This window comes from Perognathus longimembris, chromosome 16 (assembly GCF_023159225.1).
Source record: "Perognathus longimembris pacificus isolate PPM17 chromosome 16, ASM2315922v1, whole genome shotgun sequence".
NCBI classification, from domain to species: Eukaryota; Metazoa; Chordata; class Mammalia; order Rodentia; family Heteromyidae; genus Perognathus; species Perognathus longimembris.
The window spans coordinates 3,575,061-3,593,904 of NC_063176.1; the positions used below are offsets into that span (position 1 = coordinate 3,575,061).

The 18,844-nt window shown below is 37.8% G+C and overlaps 1 protein-coding gene across 1 annotated transcript; it reads right to left on the reverse strand.

Moving 5' to 3' along the window:
* Nucleotides 1-3,827: 3,827 nt before the first annotated feature.
* Nucleotides 3,828-18,587, reverse strand: Enam (enamelin). The gene is made up of 8 exons (XM_048364212.1): nucleotides 18,534-18,587; nucleotides 17,008-17,076; nucleotides 16,843-16,887; nucleotides 15,252-15,293; nucleotides 13,628-13,885; nucleotides 11,619-11,678; nucleotides 9,261-9,317; nucleotides 3,828-6,677 (listed from the first exon to the last, which is right to left on the reverse strand). Exons 1-8 carry the CDS (start codon nucleotides 18,585-18,587, stop codon nucleotides 3,828-3,830), a joined length of 3,435 nt encoding a protein of 1,144 aa, XP_048220169.1.
* Between the last annotated feature and the right edge of the window lie 257 nt (nucleotides 18,588-18,844).

The window sequence follows — 18,844 nt, forward strand, 5'->3', positions numbered from 1 at the left end:
TCCTGTCTAGGTTCTGATGAAGCGCAGATGAGCAAGGCATTATGAAATGATTGGGGAGGTGAATCAGAAATGACAACTTCATTTATTTAACAATTTTGCCCGTGCCAAATTACAATTCATCTGATTCCTTGACTCTTTTGAAGGTTTCTTCTCTACAAGCAGGACATTTTTCTTGTTACCAGTTGAATCATGTCTCTAAATCAAATTGAGTTTAAGTTCAGAAGTGTGAGGAAAAGGTCTGGTGTTGTTATTAGAATAAGGCATAGTGGAAAGGAAGGACAGGTGGACAAAACTAAATGCTATATCCATTTGTAAAATGATGATTATTTTCCATCAAGTACAGTTTTCTTCTGAGTTTTAATTACCAGTTGGCCTGAGCCATAGTGAACCCTTTCAGATTTAGTGAAAAGGGACAGGGATTGATGACCTATTGGTTTTAAATCAAACATTTCTAGTTCCTTTTGCAGTTCTTAAAAATGAACTTTGATTCCCGAGGGCAATTTGAGAGCTTTTTTAGGTTTCATAAGGTGATTGGGGTAAATGAAGAGGAAATAAATGGGTAGAGATATAGACAAAAAATGATAAAAGTGGGTTGGGAATATGGCCTGATGGTAAGAGTGCTTGCCTCGTATACATGAAGTCCTGGGTTCGATTCCCCAGTACCACATATATACCAGAAATGGTGCTGTGGCTCAAGTGGCAGAGTGCTAGCCTTGAGCAAAAAAGAAGCCAGGGACAGTGCTCAGGCCCTGAGTCCAAGGCCCAGAACTGGCAAAAAACCCCCCAACAACCCCCAATCTCTTTGAAGATGTATGAAGTTAAGATTCTGATGTGAGATGACCAAAGTAAAACATGTTATTTTCATTTTCAGATGTTCCAAAAAGCCAGAGGAAGAAACTTCACAATAATGTCTGGTAGGCTGAATTTTCAGAGATTTGGCTAGCAGCTACATTCATCTTCTTCCTTTGACTTCTAAATAGTGAAGAACTATAAAATTTCTTGGACCAACTGGACCAGTACCTCTAGAGAACTTCATTATAGACTGTGTGGCAGAAAAGACAGGTGTGTATTAGCCTTGCTGGATTGGCTCCCGTGTTTGTAATACTCAGATATTATTTTCGTCTTTATTCTACTAATTCAAGATAGTATAAGTAAAAACTGATCCGTAAGTGTTGGCTAGATGTACAAACTCACTTCAAAGTGGGTCACTAGTAGATGAGATACTAGAAGTGAGAGGTATCATTTTCAGTGCTAGGCATGTCGTTCAGAGAGACAGCACCTGTGTAGCATGTCGTGGGTTTGATAAACAGCACTGTGAAAAAGGAGGCCCAGGGATTGATACCTAGCACTATGAAAAAGAAGAGAGGGCTTATTTTCAGAACCTGTTATCTTTATTGTACGTCCCTTAACTGTAGAGCAGGTTTAAAAGTTTTATGAATCATTTAACTAGGATACACAGAGTGAATAACCTTTGTAATATAAACAACTCAGGTTTAGTATTCAGACTTGCAGAAATTTCCATGTCCTCATGAGAAGAGTCATTTTTTGCAGGGATATTTCCCCCCCTTTTTTTTTTCTTCTTCTTCTTTTTTTTTTTTTTGCCAGTCCCACTGTCCCTGGCTTCTTTTTGCTCAAGGCTACCGCTCTACCATTTGAGCCACAGCGCCACTTTCTGCTTTTTCTGTTTATGTGGTGCTGAGGAATCGAACCCAGGGCTTCATGCATGCTAGGCAAGCTCTCTACCACTAAGCCACTTTCCTAGCCTCATTTTCCCTTCTTTTTTTTTTATTATGTTCTCAAAATGCATTAGTTATTTTGGTGACACTGTACATCTTACATATTTTTAATTACAGAAGCCTGAGATGATAATTCAAGCACTGGTATTTGTGGATGTATAGGTGTCAAAGTAATTTTCAAAACAACTATGTGACTCATATTTTGACAAAATATAGAGTATTTACAATGAAAGTATTCACATAGACATTTTAAAAAGTCATTTGAAAAAGCACTCAAATATAATTTTATTTTGAGAGGGTAAGTCTTAAGGAATAGTTTTATACAGAATAAGTTAATGATTTTTGACACACGATTAAAGTATGACAGGTTAGTGAAGAACTGAATATACTAGTGGATGGCATAAATAATTTACAATTCTATGATGTAAATGTTAGTGAATATATATGTATATATATATAGTGCATCACTTAATTTAGCATTTACACTTACTTGCAGGGAAAGGAGACTATAGAATTTTTGTGCAAATATTGAAAGCTATTAAAAATCAATCAATAAATTTTACTGGAACTTTCTAAGGACAAGAGACTGTGATAGATACTTTAGAAGATTCAATGAAAATGGAAAGAATTATCTTCCTTTTCCTAGTAATTTTTTGATATTGCATTTCCCAGATCTCTGAGATGTTTATGAAATCTGTCCCAGAAAATTTTCTCCTTAGAAATGCCACAGAGTTTAAAGGTTTAGCTTTCACAGAAACCCTCTCTATGCAAGCAAATATCCAAATAATAGGCCAAAATGCCTTTAATAGTAATAAAATAATAATAAAACTCAAGACAACATAGAAATATCTACTTTACAAAATAATTTACACTATTTATTCAAGATACCAAGAAACTGTGTCTGTGAATAATTCTACAAGGAAATGAAAAATAAGCATGTTAGTACTAGTATACATTGGTAGAATAATTTCTTCTGAACTAGGTAAAGCTAAATATATTGAGGATTTTATCTGCATAGAATTCTATGGATTCTGAAATTATGAATTGGTGATGGGATGCGGCAAGTTCCAGTATTTTTTTTTTTTTCTGGATAATCAGTTCCACAGTGACAGTTTCTTAGTTCTTCATTTCCTACTTTCCTAAGAATTTGCTCTAGGCTTCTAATTCTGGTACCTAGGTCTTTCCTTCTCCTGGAATATACTACCTCAGTTGAGCTGTCTACCTGGTAGATATCATGAGAAGATCTTTTAGAAAAAGTATCAGCGTGTGCTATTTGGAATATATCTTACAGTAATGGTTTGGCTGGGACAAGAAATAAAAATGGGAGAGTAGTAGAATTTAGAAAGTAATTGACAGGGGGCAGGGGGAAGTGAGGGAGAATAATTGAAAGGGATTAATTACCAAGTGATACATTAGGAACCAGAACAGGAAAGTGGAAAGAAAGGAAGACATATGGAAGAAGTGAACATTAAAAGACTAATTATAGTTAACGATAGTTATCCTTGTATAGAGGTGATAGAAAGATGAGGGAGCAAAATAGAAAGCTAACTATAGAATGGTTAAGAAAGAAGGAACGATGGCAAGAAAGGAAATAATGATGGTAAAAGAATAATGCAAAGAGAATATGAACTAGGAAAAAACTGAACAAAAATAAATGCAAGAAAATAAAATATACAGTGCATCAGGATTATACTCGTGTATAGGTCTCCATACACAAAATAGAATGTTCATCTGCCTTTAAGACATACAAAAATCAGATAATTTTGCAAATAGGGACTTTGGGGAGAAAAAGGTGGAAGCAGCAAGCAAAAGGAAACTCAGACACATAGCTTCCAAGTTTCAAGGCAGGGGTGGTTATGGCTTTTGTACCTTTTCCTAGGTCTTCACTAATACGTGACAGAGATGGATTCAGCCACCCCAAAGAAGCCCAATCCCATTAGCTCCACCTAGGCCACTATTCCACTACTACTGGAATGAAGAAACACTTAAGGATCACCAAGGGGATTCTTAACTCTTGGAGAAAAAAGTTGGGGAACCATTGGCATGGAATATTATTTTCCTTCCCCTAAGAATGCTTGGTTAAAATAATCCCTAGGCCTGAAGTAATAAGCAGCCTTCTGCTTGGTCCTCTAGGTCGATACCTCCTTGAAAGGATTCAAACAAAGTATGTTTATCTGTATCAAGTTGGTCTCCATTTATATTCTTAAATTGTTCCCCTGTAGCTAACCCAACTAATGTATTAGGACTTTCAGTAGGCATAGAAAGATCACTACCAAATGAGCTTTGCCTTCTGTTGCTAGATGGCGTTGCTGCTGTAGTGGAGTCTTGAAGCTTTGTTAATTTGGAGCCAACGCACGGGACCTTCAAGATATTAGGTGGTCTTTGCTGCTCTCTGTTGTCTTTTCCTTCAATTTCATTTCGAATGACTTCTGGTTTGGGATCTTTGTCAGGTGTACCAATAACAAGCTGTTCCGGAGTAAGGGCAACAGTTCTTTTGTTAGGTTGGTTGCTCTCAAAAATTTGTTCCAGATCATTATTTCTATCTCCTCCCAAATCATTTTTGAGGCAAGGTGCATTCTTTGATTGAAGGGTGCCGGCATCAGGAAAGGACACAATTCCGATTTGTCCCAGTTGATTATTTACAGAACACGGTGTATTCCTTCTCACAGTGGACATGTCATCTCTAAAAAGACTTGGGCTTTGCCTTTCTCCAGCCAGTTCCTTCTCTGAGTTGTTTCTTTGATCAGGTAGGATAGTTGTGGGAGAGACAACAGATCTTGTGTATTTTGCATTGCTACTTTCGGTATACATAGGGTTTGTGTCTTGATTCTCTCCTAGGGCAAGAGTATAGGACGATGTATAGTCTTGTAGAGCCATTGGATTGTCTTTAGGCCTTATGGAGCCACCAATACAGCAGGAACCTCTCTGGCCTTGGTGAAATAAATGTGCTCCTTTTTGACCTGATGGGTAAGTTTGAGGAATTAAATCTGGGAAAGCCAAAGGTTCTCTTTCTGGTAAATTTGACCTAGTAATTTGCAAGTCGTAGTTCAAATTCTCATCTTCATGCCACGTTGGATTTTTCTGAAGTCCAACTGGGGAATTCCTGGGATAGAGATAGTTCTCATTTTGGTCTGGTAGATTAGCTGCGTGTAAAGTTGTTGACTGCTCCCAGAAAATTTTGTTGAAATATGGGTCTCTTTCTTTTTGCTCTCGGGTTTGAATCTTGTGGTCCCAGGAGTTCAACGAAGGGAAGAGAGTTCTTTCTTCCTGTCCAATAGCATTATTAAGATAATAGTACCCATTCTCCACAGGTGGTGACAGAGTGGGGCCGGGACTATACGGTGGGAAAGTCTCATCTGGACTCCAGGGATAAAATTCACCATAAGGAAAATCTTCCCTGGGTTTTGATGGATTGCCGAAGGAATAGGGGACATATTCCTTTGCTTGATGTGAGGCATATCGTCCACCTTTGAAAGGCCTAACTGTTGAGCCTCCTTTATAGTCTGTCTCATCCTCACCCCATTTGTTTTGTTCTGTAAAAGATTCATCCCCAGTCGGATCAATCGGGTCTTCTTCATTATAATGAAGTGTGTCTTTCTGGTCCAGAGCGTTCATGACATACCGTGAATTTTCTGGCTGCCTCAGAGTTTTGGGAGCATCCACTCTCTCATCCCATACATTGCCTCCGATGTCTAATGCGTTTTCCCTAGGATAATAAGGGCCATAATTAGGGTAGAAAACGTTTCTGCTAGAGCCATGGGGCGGATGAGGTAAATGTTTTTCTTGCCTCCCAGGGTCCTCCTTAAAGGGTGGAGGGCTTCCTTGGTGGTTCCAGGTGTTTCTTCCAGCAGGAAAACGTCCTCTTGTGGGAGGAGGGGTTTCCTTAGGATGCACAGGCTGGTGTGTGTTCTGCTTTGATTCGTGCTGTTTCGTTTCGGACTCAGAAGGGATTCTTCTCGGCTCTAAAGCGATCCCTTTGGGTAAATGATGGCTCTGGGTTTGCGCATTGGAACTCGGTATTCTTTTGGGGTCCCTTCTTGGGTAATAGGAGTTTTCACGTTGATTGACAGAGTTGAAATTTGGGCCTAGCATGTGACCCTCCGGGCCGGGCACTGGGTAATTTGGTCGGTCAATTCCGTAGCGTTGCTGGGAATTTCTCCAGGGGGCAGGTGTGGCCTTCGCAGGGGTGATTTTTTGACCTGGTAACTTGATCTTTGGGTTTTGCATTTGTTCCTGGCGGCCAGCAGGGCCCTGTTTGGGGCCCAGGGAGGCAGCGTTGGGTCCCTGAGGTTTCCTTCTGAAGTTGGCTGGATTGCCCGCATAGCTGGGATAGCTGACCCTTGGCGTGGGAGGGTAAGGCTTTCGGTAAGTTGGATTTCCTGGGCGAGCCGTGGGACTCGCTGGGCGAGCCGTGGGATTCCCTGGTTTGCCTTCCCAGGCAAGGGAGTTCCACTGAGCACCCCTTGGGGTCGGTGGATTGGGGTAAAAAGGCCCAAAGGGTCTGGGCTGTGTCACGGGACCGGTGGTGGGGGGCCATGGCTTACCGGCAGGAAGATTTCGGATGTTCGGATTTGGATAGTTTTTATAAATGTGTGGCTGGCTGGGTCTCCATGGGACTTGGTTTCTGGGAGCTGCCGGGCCTGAGGCATTGACTCTAGGGAGAGGGAAGACCCTGCTCTGAGCGGTGGGGTTGCCTCCGGGGTTCCGCCCAGGGGCGCTGCTTCCCGTGGCACTGGTGTCGTTTCCCCCTGGGCTCCCCCCTGAGTTTGGCTGGGTGGCATTCGTCTCCGGGATGGTGGCGTTCGCTGAGGTTTCCGTGGCTGGGCTCTCCTCTTTGGGAGGATCTTTTTCTTTAGGCTTTTCGTAGTCGTCAAACATCTCTTCTGAATAATAAGGGCGACCCCCAAAGCCATGATATCCAAAATATCCAAAATAAGGATTCTGTAGGAAAGAAGAGGGAAGACAAGAATTATTCTTTATTTCCCTCCATAGTCTTGCTTGGATTTTTTTTTTTTTTTTAATATAATAGGGAAACCTTAGAAGTTGCATGCTGCCTTTACACCATCGGCTCCTTTCTTGAAACTCGATTTCTTCCTGATAGTACTTTCTGATATTTTGGGCCTAGATCTTAAATCTAAGAGTTTTTAATTTAATTTTTTTAAATTCTATCCTCTATCCATTTTTCTGTTCTCATCTTACAGATTTACCTTGTGCAATCTGTTTGCATGTCAACACTCCCAATGTAGGTACAGTCTCCTCATTCCTGGCTGCATACAACTGTAGGTCAGCAAGACTGCACTACAGATTTTACAAGTATCTCCAAAGGAATGCACAAGAACTGGGCTCATCACCCCCAAACTTCATTCTCCAAGACCGTTAACCCACTGTTTCAAGTTTTGCTCTTTCCTTTATTTCTTCAACGAATTGCCAAGTCTTAGAATGCATCTGTCCTTTCATCCTTTGTCTCCTTATTCTAAGCGAATATAGTCATTTCCTAATTGTCCACTCTATTATCTTTACTTCTTTGACCAATGCAGTCAGAGACTAGAGGTTAGTCATTCATATGTATGATTCTGCCACTTTCTTCTTGAAATATATAAAGCTCTTTACTTATAAGAATACAGTCAAACCCTTAGCAAAGCATAGACACTAGTACAACTTTGTACTGAAAGAGGGCCTCTAAAGAGGTGAGTTGAAAGCCTTGTTTCACCAATATTAGTACCATCACTCTTGACTAACTTGATTTTCTTCATTTGTACTATGGAGCAAATAATAAAATAACACCGACTTTATAGTTTTTCATGAGGGTCAAAAAAGATAGCACCCGGAACAAGCTGAGTACTAACAAGTGTTCTATATTATATAATTATTATTTTTATAACATACATATACTATATAATTACATGACAACATAACTATATATAGCATATATACCATTTTTACAATTCGAGACGTACCGTTCAACCTTATTTCCTCCCACTTGTACATTCTGCCCTTGAAAATCATAACTTTTTATTAGTTCTTTGAGTACTTAATTCTTTCTTTCAGTGTGTTTGAAATTGGCTTCTTCATATCCAGCTTTTCCAATGACATGTTTCTATCTCCTGGCATTATACCTCAACTCATCTTCTGGGACACAGCTTGGCTGTTAACTTTTGTGTCCTGACTTCAGTGGGTAGAATTTGGACCAGACTCTACTCACGAGTGTCCATAAGCAGTGCAGAACCTCTGCCATAATTATCGTTACACCGGAGATCAGTTACTTATTTTCTTGGGATTCTTCCGTTAGCCTTTTTCTATATAAAGTTTTGAGTGAGAATGTTTTTTATACAAGTTTTCAAGCACAGGGGGAAGGCCTACATTTTTTATTTCGTCAGTTAATGGATGATTGAAGCATCTCAACCCCAGCCTGTCACTTAAAAAAAAAAATCTGTCTGGTGTTTAATTTTTGTTTGTTTCATGGTGTTGGTGATCAAGGGCTTTGTACATGGTAGGCAAGCCCTTTACTTCTGAGCTGCCTCCCAAACCTTAGCTTTTATCTTAAAATCAACACACTATAGAAAAAAGGTATTCTTTTTTAATCCTCATTTGTGGACCTATATGATGAGACAGACAGGTAAGAAGATGTCTCCAACATCATGCAGGAAATTGGAAAGTGTCTTCAAGAGGTAGAATACAGAGTTAATGGATTTGTTAACTACTTAGGTATTCTGTTTTACTTTCTAATTTTGTTTGTGAAAATCTGAAATACCAGTTTTTGGGTTAGGTTATATGTGGATATCTGAATTATTTTTATTTGAGTATTTTATAATAATATTTTTGAAAGCACTTTTTATGGTTACTAAAATATTAATCTTTAATGTCAATATTTTAAGAATTCTTTGTTGTTTTTTTGTTCTGCCTTCCTCTCTCTTTCTGTCTCTATCCCTGACTTCCTTCCTTCCTTCCTTCCTTCCTTCCTTCCTTCCTTCCTTCCTTCCTTGTTCTGGGACTTGAACTCAGGGCTTGGGTACTATCACTGAGCTTTTTTGCTAGTGCTCTACCACTTGAGCCACAGCTTCATTTCCAGCTTTTTTTCCACCAGTCCTGGGACTTGAACTCAGGGCCTGGGCACTGTCCTTGAGCTTCTTTTGCTCAAGCTAGCACTCTGCCACTTAAACCATAGTGCCACTTCTGCCTTTTTCTGTTTATGAGCCGTGGGTTTATGTATGCTAGGCAAGCACTCTACCACTAAGCTACATTCCCAGCCCAACTTCTGGCTCTTTCTTTTTTCTCCCTTCCTTCCTTCCTTCCTTCCTTCCTTCCTTCCTTCCTTCCTTCCTTCCTTCCTTCCTTCCTTCCTTCCTTCCTTCCTTCCTCTCTTTCCTTTTTTTTTGGTAGCTCATTGGAGATAAGAGTTTCATGGACTTTTCTGCTTGAACTGGCTTCTAACCATGATCTTCCGATCTCAGACTTCTGAGCTGCTAAGATTACAGGCATGAAGCTGTAATTCTTAATGGGGAATATAGCTTTACTTAAACTTACTCCTCCTCCATCTTCACTGCTGAGAGGTGGACGTCCAAACCCTGGTGGTGGTACCCTCTGAAAGGTAAAAAACTGCAGTGAACACAGGAGGAACCACTGTGCTGCTATTTATTTGTAAGACTGAAGTTCAATTTGATTTGCACGTGAATTCTGTGATGTTTTGGATCCTATGTCACTGGTTCTCACTATTAAGATGACTGTTAAGACTATTAAGATGATCTATTAGTGACTAGAGACAAATGTAAGGATTCAGATGGATCCTAGATTATCTTTCTTGAAATACCTGTACGTCCACATCTCTTAGAAACCACCCTATACCACTACCTCAAACACGCATTAACTCCCAACCACATATCATACCCTACCTTACAAGGGAAAGAAGAAGGGAAGATGAAAATACACACACACACACACACACACACACACACACATTTATTTGAGTGATATTAGATTAGATTAAATAATGTATTTGGAGATTCTGTGTTTGCTCAGGTGTTATAAATTTTTTTTTTTATTTTTTTAATTTTTTTTTAAATTTTTTTTTTTTTTGGCCAGTTCTGGGCCTTGGACTCAGGGCCTGAGCACTGTCCCTGGCTTCTTCCCGCTCAAGGCTAGCACTCTGCCACTTGAGCCACAGCGCCGCTTCTGGCCGTTTTCTGTATATGTGGTGCTGGGGAATCGAACCTAGGGCCTCATGTATCCGAGGCAGGCACTCTTGCCACTAGGCTATATCCCCAGCCCATCAGGTGTTATAAATTTGGAGAGTTTAGAAAAAATAGTTTGGTTCCCACCGGATTTTAAGAAATTCTATGTCATGAGATCAATAGATTATTAATTTACAATTTATATTTATAATAATTTATACATAATACTTTGTAATATAACATTATATACAGTAATTTATTATTATTATTATTTCAAGAAATTCTATGTCAATGAGATTGTAAAAGTCATATTGTTTTTGAGCTTTACCTGGAACTTCCTTAGTTTCCTTAGTTCGTTGTGACTAGTAAAAAGAAGTAAACGTTTTAAGATAAGAAGTTCTCTTGCTTATAGAATTGTAGGCAAGAAAAACGTATGCTATAGTGGAATGAACAGCCATCAAGTACTTTTTATTCTAAGTATTTCTTGACATTGTTTGGTTTTTCAATAACTGGTCTTAATTATTTCTTTAATTCAAATAATTTATTTGACTTCATATTTTGATGCCTGCAATATAATTGCAGTATTACATTTCGCTGTAATGATTTTAAAATTTGAAAATTCATATAACTGTTTTGTAAGGTTCTTTATAATTATATATCTGTGGCTAGAAACAATAGGATAAGATGGGAAATCTTAGTCTAATCATAACTTACTTAGTGGTTTTTGAATTTCATTTTATATCACTATCTCCGCTGCATTAAATAGGATTAATCATTGTTACTTTGAATCTTTTAGAGAAGTGAGGGAATAGACGTAAAGTAGCACAAATCTTTACGATTAGCTTATTAGTTGATAAATAATGGCTGTTCAGTGATTTAAACTGTGGTCATGCCAGCAATTTTTATTCATAATCTTAATTTGCATGGGCGTCATAGCCTGTAATTGCAGTGACTCAGGAGGCAGAGATTCAGAAGACATTGGCTTGAAATCAACCTGGGCAGGGAAGTCCATGAGATTCCATCTTCAAAATAACCAGCCATAAAACCAAGCTGGAGGCAAGGCTCAAGCTTCAGAGCACTGCCAAGGCAAGCAAGCCTCGCAGTTACAATGCCCTGAGCTCAAATTCTAGTACCTGCTAAAAACTCAGTTAATTAATGTTGCTATTTCAGACAAAGTCTCTCCATATTGCTCAAACTGAACTTGAATTCCTCACGTAGCCTGGCTTGTCTCGAATTCTTCCTGTTTTAGCCTTCCTAATAGCTGGGATTACGGCTATGTGCCAACACACTTAGCTCCTAAAAAATTCTTTATCCGATATTTTCCTGAATAATTATTGTTGTGATGATTTTGTTTCATACTGTCTACTGTTTGGACTGACATTCTAGCAGAGTGACTGAACTATATTACTTTAAGATGTAACGTGCATATTATCTTTCATTTCTAGTGTAAAGAAAAAGAAAAGTTGGGCACTGGTGGCTCATGCATGTAATTCTAGCTACTCAGAAGACTGAGATCTGAGGATTGGGGTTCAAAGCCAACCCCGGTCAGGAAGGTCCATGAAACTCTTCTCTTGAAGTAACTACCAGAAAACCAGAAGTGGCACCATGGCTCAAAGTGGCTTTGAGCATAAAAGTTCAGGCATAGCACCAAGACCCTGAGTTCAAGCCCCATGACTGACAAACAGAAAAAAAAAGAAAAAAAAGAAATTCTCACCTGCGGAATTGGCCATGGTGGTTGTTGAAAGGGAAATAGCCCATTGCCAAATGGAAATGGCTAGAAAAAGAAAGAATCATCAGAGTTATGTGGAAATAAGAAGCATAAATGAAAAATGAATCAGATTAACCAGATGTTCTTATTTGAAACTTGATAGGTGTATTTTCTTTTATACTCTTCTCTCTCTCTCTTCTTTCTTTGTGTGTATTTCTGAGCAGAGATAGTGATAATTACTAATATTAAACACTAGCTATGGAACATGATATAAGCCCTGTCATGAGAATTTTTGTTGTTGTTGTTCGTTGGGCTTGAACTCTGGGCCTGGTTACTATCCCTAAGCTCTTCAGCTCAAGGCCAGTGTTCTACCACCTGAGCCACAGCGATACTTCTGGTTTTCTGGTGATTAATTGGAGATAAGAGTCTCATGGGGACTTCTCTGCTTGGGTTGGCTTTGAACTGCCATACTCAGATCTCAGTCTCCTGAGTAGCTAGGATTATAGCTATGAGCCGCCAGCACCCAGCTATCATGAGAAGTTTACATTGTTAAATTCTCAGATAATCATGGAAGATATGTACTATTTTTATGATCATATATTAATTGTACAAGTGGAATTCCATTGTTACTTCTATACATGCATACAATGTATCCTCCATACTTCCTATGCTAGTCGCCTCTATCCACTTCCCCCTGACCAAAACATTCTTATAGATGTAAATTACTTACATGTGTAATATTCATATTCCCACTTTAAGATTCTGGGTTTCAGGGACATGATTTCCCTTGCCAAAAATCTTATGGCAGAGAAATATTTAAACTAGTATTCAAGTGGGATACTGGTGGCTCATGCCGACAATCTTAGCTACTCGGGGGGCTGAAATCTGAGGATCGTGGTTCAAATCCAACCCAGGTAGAAAATTAGTGAGACTTTTATCGCCAATAAACTACTCTGAATAATCCAGAAATTACACTGTGGCTAAGTGGTAGAGCTCTGGCCTTGAATAAAAGAAGCTCTCAGGGACGGTGCCCAGGACCTGAGTTTGAGCTCTGGGACTGGCACCAAAAATAAAAAACAAAACCAAAAAAAACCCCCAAAATATAAAACAAAAACAAGCTAGTATTCAAGACTAAGTCTACCTTTTTATGGGCGGGGGGTGCCAGTCTTGTAGTAAGCTGTCCCTGTCCGCGAGCTTCTTTGCTAAAGGCTAGCGCTCTACCAATTGAGCCACAGTTCCACTTTTGACTTTTTGTTGATGTTGTTGTTAATTGGAGATAAGAGTCTTACTGGCTTTCCTGCCTGGGCCTGGCTTCAAAACGCAATCCTCAGGTCTCAGCCCCCTCAGTAGCTGATATTATAGATGTGAGTCACCAGTGCCAGGCCTAAGAGTGTATTTTTAGTCATCTTTTTATATTCTTTACCTATAACTACACAGGATAATAATACATGACCCAAAGTTGGCATTTTTTTTATCTTCTATTTAAGATGAGATTTGGGAAACCATTTGTATATCTTCATGCCTTATATCAGGACTGTATTTATGTCATTCTGAAGTATGAGAGTAGTGTTACTTTCAGAACCATATTGTAGCTCACCAAAGCATAGCTCTGAAAAGAACTTAGAGATCATTTAGCTTATTCATGGGGAAACTTGTGTCTAGAAAGGTGAAATGGTTTGCTCATACATCCAATAAGGGCTAGGGATAGAACTTGAACCTTTGTTTTGACTATCATAGTTTTGCCACGACAACTCCATATTTTAAAAGGATTTTTTTAAGGTAATAATATTCGGATGCTTTAGAAACAAACAAGGCTGGCATTGATTCATTTGGCAGTTTTAGGTAAATATGGAAAGTGAATATTGTATCACCATGGGGTGATGCTTGCATTTACTTCTGGAAGAAGTGTGTATATAGCTAGGAAGCAGTATGTGTTTAGGGGTTTTTACCGTCCAAATCCCCTTCAGATCAGAACCTGCTTATGATAGGTTTGTAGTTTTGGGTGCAAGTCTCACCTGAGGTGGTGGGGTCTCCTGTTTGCCCTGAGTTGGCTCGTGTGGTGGGGATGTTGAAGGCTGCTTCTGGGTTGCGTTGTTTGTCTGGGTCTGGTTGGATTTCGGGGTATCAGGGGTTTGATCATCCTTGCCCTGGTGTTTGGGTGTTGGGGGATTCTGCCATCCACTGGGTGGTGGCTGAGGCCACATAGGCATCTGGAACTGTGGGAACTGCTGAGGAAATGGCAAACCGTTTCCGTAAGGCATCATAGGTGGCATCTGAAAGCGTTGCAAAGACAGTGAAAGCCCGTTAGGGGTGAGAGGTCGACTCCCTGCCTTCTGAAAGCAGTCTCCACAATCCTGCCAAGGAATGAACAAGTCCTACGGGGAAGAACATAGTCCATGGAGCGTAACAATGAGAGCTTTAGCCTCTTTAGCAGGACTTCCTTAATTATTGTTTTGCACAATAGACTTCAGTTTTTCAAGGAAACCAAACAACCAAATGAACGGAAAGGCAGAATTTTTTAGTTTAAATATTTGATAATGATTTCCTAAATCTGAAACCTTAAAACAGGTGTAAGAAGTATAACTAACAGAGTATTTGATGTCAAACTTAAAAGCCCATATGACTTATTATACGTCTGACAGAAGAAAAAAAACAGGAAGTGAGTTTGCAAAGCAAAATAGAAAAAGTAGAACAAGAGATAAATAAAGATTAAATATTATGTTTGCGTAAACACCCCTATCTGTTCCTAGGCCCCTTTGTTAGAGGCTGGTCCTCATTAATTCTGATTACATTATCAGAATCTTCAAAACACAGATTGGACAGGAACGCCAAAGTGGTTATGACTTTACAATACCAGTTCATCAGGTGATGTAAGTCTGACATCAGTCAGGTCCCATGGAAATATTTTTACCCTGATTTAATGCTAAACTCTGTTTCTAAAGTTATTCTTTTATTATCTATTGGATACTCACAATACAGTGCAAAGATTATAGAACTGATGGAAGACAGTATTGTAAATCTTGCATTAAAATGAAGGATTTTACGATAGTTATGTTGGCAAAAATTTCATCTCATTGGCAGAGGCACTAAAACCAGGAATGAAGCTGTGATAAAGTTGGACCAGTTATGATAATGCCACAAAATGTGACATGTTGTGTTCTTGGTCCTACTATACAATTTTATTAGACAAACTTTGCAAACATTCCAATTGATGCTTGATTCAATTCTTGGTTTAGTTTGTTCTGAGAATAAGAATCCAACGATAAGTAACCAACATTTATTTTAATAAAATAAAAATCTCACACTTTTTGTGTTACTTTTCAAGATAATGCAAACAAAATTCACTAATGGCACTTACTATGCTATTTTTGTCATTACCTTGGCCATATCTTCTGTGATATATTCCCAAAACTATTTTTTTTGTTAGGTATGAAGAATTTTTAGTTGTAGTAAAAGACAACAGTAATAAATAAGGAAAAAATCTTGCATGAAGGCACAGTGAATTTTTTTTTATAATGATTATAGCATAATTGAAGACCATGGATGGTGCTTAGTGTCTTTGTTACTTAAGATAAACCATATAGCAGCTATCTGAATATAAGTAAAAAGTCCTCAGAAATAATATAAAAAAGAACTTACATATGGGGGACTCATAAAGTTGAATTGACCATAACGCATCATCTGCAATGGAAGGAATCTATTAATGTGATACAAAAAAGTTTTTATCTAAATCTTAAGAAATATGTCATTTTTCTTATTTTAAGGCATGCTTGTTATAATGACTTTTTCTAATTATACATGAATTTAAAATGAGTATTCATTTAAAGATGTAGGGGTGGCCAAAGGGATGACATTGTTCTAAAGAAATATACTCTTTATCTGACTTATGTAACTAATTCCTCTGCACGTCACCTTTACAATAACAATAAATAATTTCTTTAAAAATGTAGGGGCATTTTAGTGTCAGAATTTTATTTTTTTAATGACATTATTTTATTTTGTTTATTTATTGTATTTTATTTTTTGCCAGTTCTGGGACTTGAACTCAGAGCCTGGGCACTGTTCCTGAGCTTTTTTGCTCAAGGCTAGCAAACTCTATCACTTGAGCCACAGCACCACTTCCAGCTTTTCGTGTTTACGTGGTGTTGAGGAATTGAACCCAGGGCTTCATGCGTGCTAGGCAAGCTCTCTACCACTAAGCCACATTCCTAGCCCTCAGAATTTTATTTTGTGAAGAATCAATAAAGAATAATAGAAAATAAACATGATTTACTTTGAAAATTTTGAATGTTCTTTCTATTTGAAGTTCAGAATTGAGAATAAGATAATTCTAAGATGATTTTTCTTTTCTGATGTATATTGAATTTGGTTTTTGATCCTTAGTATGAGTTATATAAAATATATTTATATAGTTAAGCATCTACTTTTAACAACCTTTGATATAAATGACTGGGTAACAAAGTTATCAAGAGGTTAGCTAAATTACTAAGCTAATTTTAGCATAAATTTACATTTATCTTGAAAAGATAATATCTTGAGATATTATAATAGTATCTTGAAAATATATTATAAAAATATAGTATCTTAAAAAGAAATACTGAAGCACAAGTAGGAGCATATTAGGCACAATTACTACTTTGTCTTGATTTGAGAGTTTAAGACTTTCAATTCTCCTTTCCTTTTATCATGGACATAAGAATTTTAAGTTAGAAAATTTACCAGTATTTTTATTTTTTTCTTAAAAAATTTGTTACTGTAGGGGCTGGGAACATGGCCTAGTGGTAAAGTGCTTGCTTCATATACATGAAGCCCTGGGTTTGATTCCTCAGCACCACATACATAGAAAAAGCCAGAAGTGGCGCTGTGGCTCAAGTGTCAGAGTGCTAGCCTTGAGCAAAAAAGAAGCCAGGGACAGTGCTCAGGCCCTGAGTTCGAGCTCCAGAACTGTAAATAAAAAAGTTATTATAATGGTGATATACAAAGGGGTTACAGTTACATAAGGCAGGTAATGAGCTCATTGTTTTTGGACAATGTCATTGCTTCCCTTGCTCTTTCACAGTTTTTCTCTCTAGTCCCCACTTGCAATTTGAATAGCTCATTTTCATCATAGTATCTAGTTAGTACTATGGCTGCCTTTGTTCACCCATTGTCCATCCATCAGTATTTTTACTTTTAAAGGAATTTCTAGGATCCAGCTCTGAAAACATCCTCTGATACTGAGCATACATACCTCCTCGCTTTTACTGCTAAATCCAGGCATTCGGGGCATGGGCATCTGGAACTGAAAGAATATCAATGACAAATGCGAAATCTCAGTTGAAAAAAAATCCCAATAATTATCCCCCAGCTATGCAACAACAGAAACAAAGGGAAGTCTTACACTTAAAATACTCACTGGCATAGCAGCAGAATTGCCAAGCAGACCTAGAAAGACCAGGAAAATCTTCATTTTCCCATCTGGTACCTAAATATAAAACTGAATATTATTTTTGAACTACAAAATAATTTTTCTTAGATCACTATGGTTATTTAGATGCTTGCTTGTCTGTCAAGTAGAGAAGAGAAATATAAGGAGGGTCTGCTGTCCTTTTTATGTTAAGAAACTACTAAATAGTTGTTCCTTAAAGAAACCAGATTGAAAAGGAAAGATAACAGTGAGTGGGGAGAGGGAGGGGGAGAGAAAGAAGGAAAGAACACAACGATGCTAATATCATTCATAACAATACAAATGTGGAAATTAAAAATTAAGAAGAGTTACCAAGGTGCTAGAAAGGCATAGTGAGGTCCAACTATACTCATTATACAGTATAATCTCATTTTCAGTCAGCATACACATTTCAAAATCAGGACTTTGCACTACTTTCTAAGATACTATTGACAACATTCCAGTACAGAAGTGAATTAACAATGTAATTAAATAAAATAGAAAATTTCAGAATCCTGATTTTTCTTCTTTCCTCTGTTTCTCTTTTTAAAAATATTATTATTATTATCATAATCATCATCACTACTACTTCTCCTCCTCCTATTTTATCATTAAAAAGAATTTCTGCTGAAGGACCTGACCGGAAGTCATAGGCAGAGATATAAATTTATCTCTTTGTTAGAGAAATAACAGCTGAAATGTGCATATTTCATATAGGTGTGTTTAGTAATGAGTGTTTAGTACAACACACAGAGGCTAAAAAAAGAATTCTGGGAGGAAGTGGTGCTGTGGCTCAAAGTGGTAGAGCACTTCTCTTGAGAGGAAAAAGCTCTGGAACAATGCCTAGGCCCTGAGTTCAAGTACCACCACCACCACCACCAAAAACACGCCCCAACACAAAACAAAACAAAACAAAACAACAACAACAGAAAAAGAACCCAGAATTCTGGGGGAGGTTTCATTCTAAATTTTTCTTAAAAAAATCAATATTTTTGAAAACTTTTGGATATTTAATTTATTTCGTTGTTAGTTATCTATTTAATCTGTACAGTATGTTTCACAGAGGTAACTATGCACAGTGATAACCATGGTCTTTATTTTACAAATATAAAATATTACTTATTTTCTCTTTTTGTAAAATTAGTATATTCCGTCAGATGATTTCTTAAGATGTGTCCTACCTTTAGAAGTATATGATTGGTGAACACATGACTATTTGGGTACTTTTAAAGGAACAAATTACAATAAATGCCCATTTTTAAGAGTGAAAAAAAAGCATGAGTGGATAAAAGCCTATAATTGTTTTTTGAACTTGAAATAATAATGATTGCTATAAGTGTCATGATCACTTAAGTTTTTACTTCTTCCATTTCATCTGTGAACACAGATGCTCTTTGGTTCTTTTTACATATTTAGGTAGTGTTTTTTTTCCTTTCAAGTAACTCGATAATTTGATAGAATAAGTACTAGGAAAAAAAAAAAAAGAAAATACTCACCAAGTTGTGTAGTTTAGGAAAAGAGATTCTATTTCTGCACTGAAGCAGCAACATTTTTCCACCAAAATTTTCATAAGCCTTTTGGGAAAAATAAAGGTTTAGCATGAGAAACGAATTCAAATATTGAAGTGGAATAAGTAAATGAAACAAATAGCAAAGCTTCACCTCTAAGGTAGCACATGTCATGTTAATTATTTTATCCGATCATACCCTTATTAGACGGTCCTCAAAATCAAGTTTAATCTTCTGTTGCTTTAAGATTAGGATGAATGCTAAATCAGAGAGAAAATGACATGGGCATTGTATTTTAA

What these genes read in the sequence shown, in the direction of transcription:
- Enam (XM_048364212.1), bottom strand. Translation starts at nt 18,587, where the DNA reads ATGTTGCTGCTTCAGTGCAGAAATAGAATCTCTTTTCCTAAACTACAC. An exon ending in TTCCTAAACTACACAACTTG is followed by an intron (nt 17,077 to 18,533) that starts GTGAGTATTTTC and finishes TTTTATATTTAG; the next exon opens with GTACCAGATGGGAAAATGAA. An exon ending in CACCATGGCCAATTCCGCAG is followed by an intron (nt 9,318 to 11,618) that starts GTGAGAATTTCT and finishes TTTACCTTTCAG; the next exon opens with AGGGTACCACCACCAGGGTT.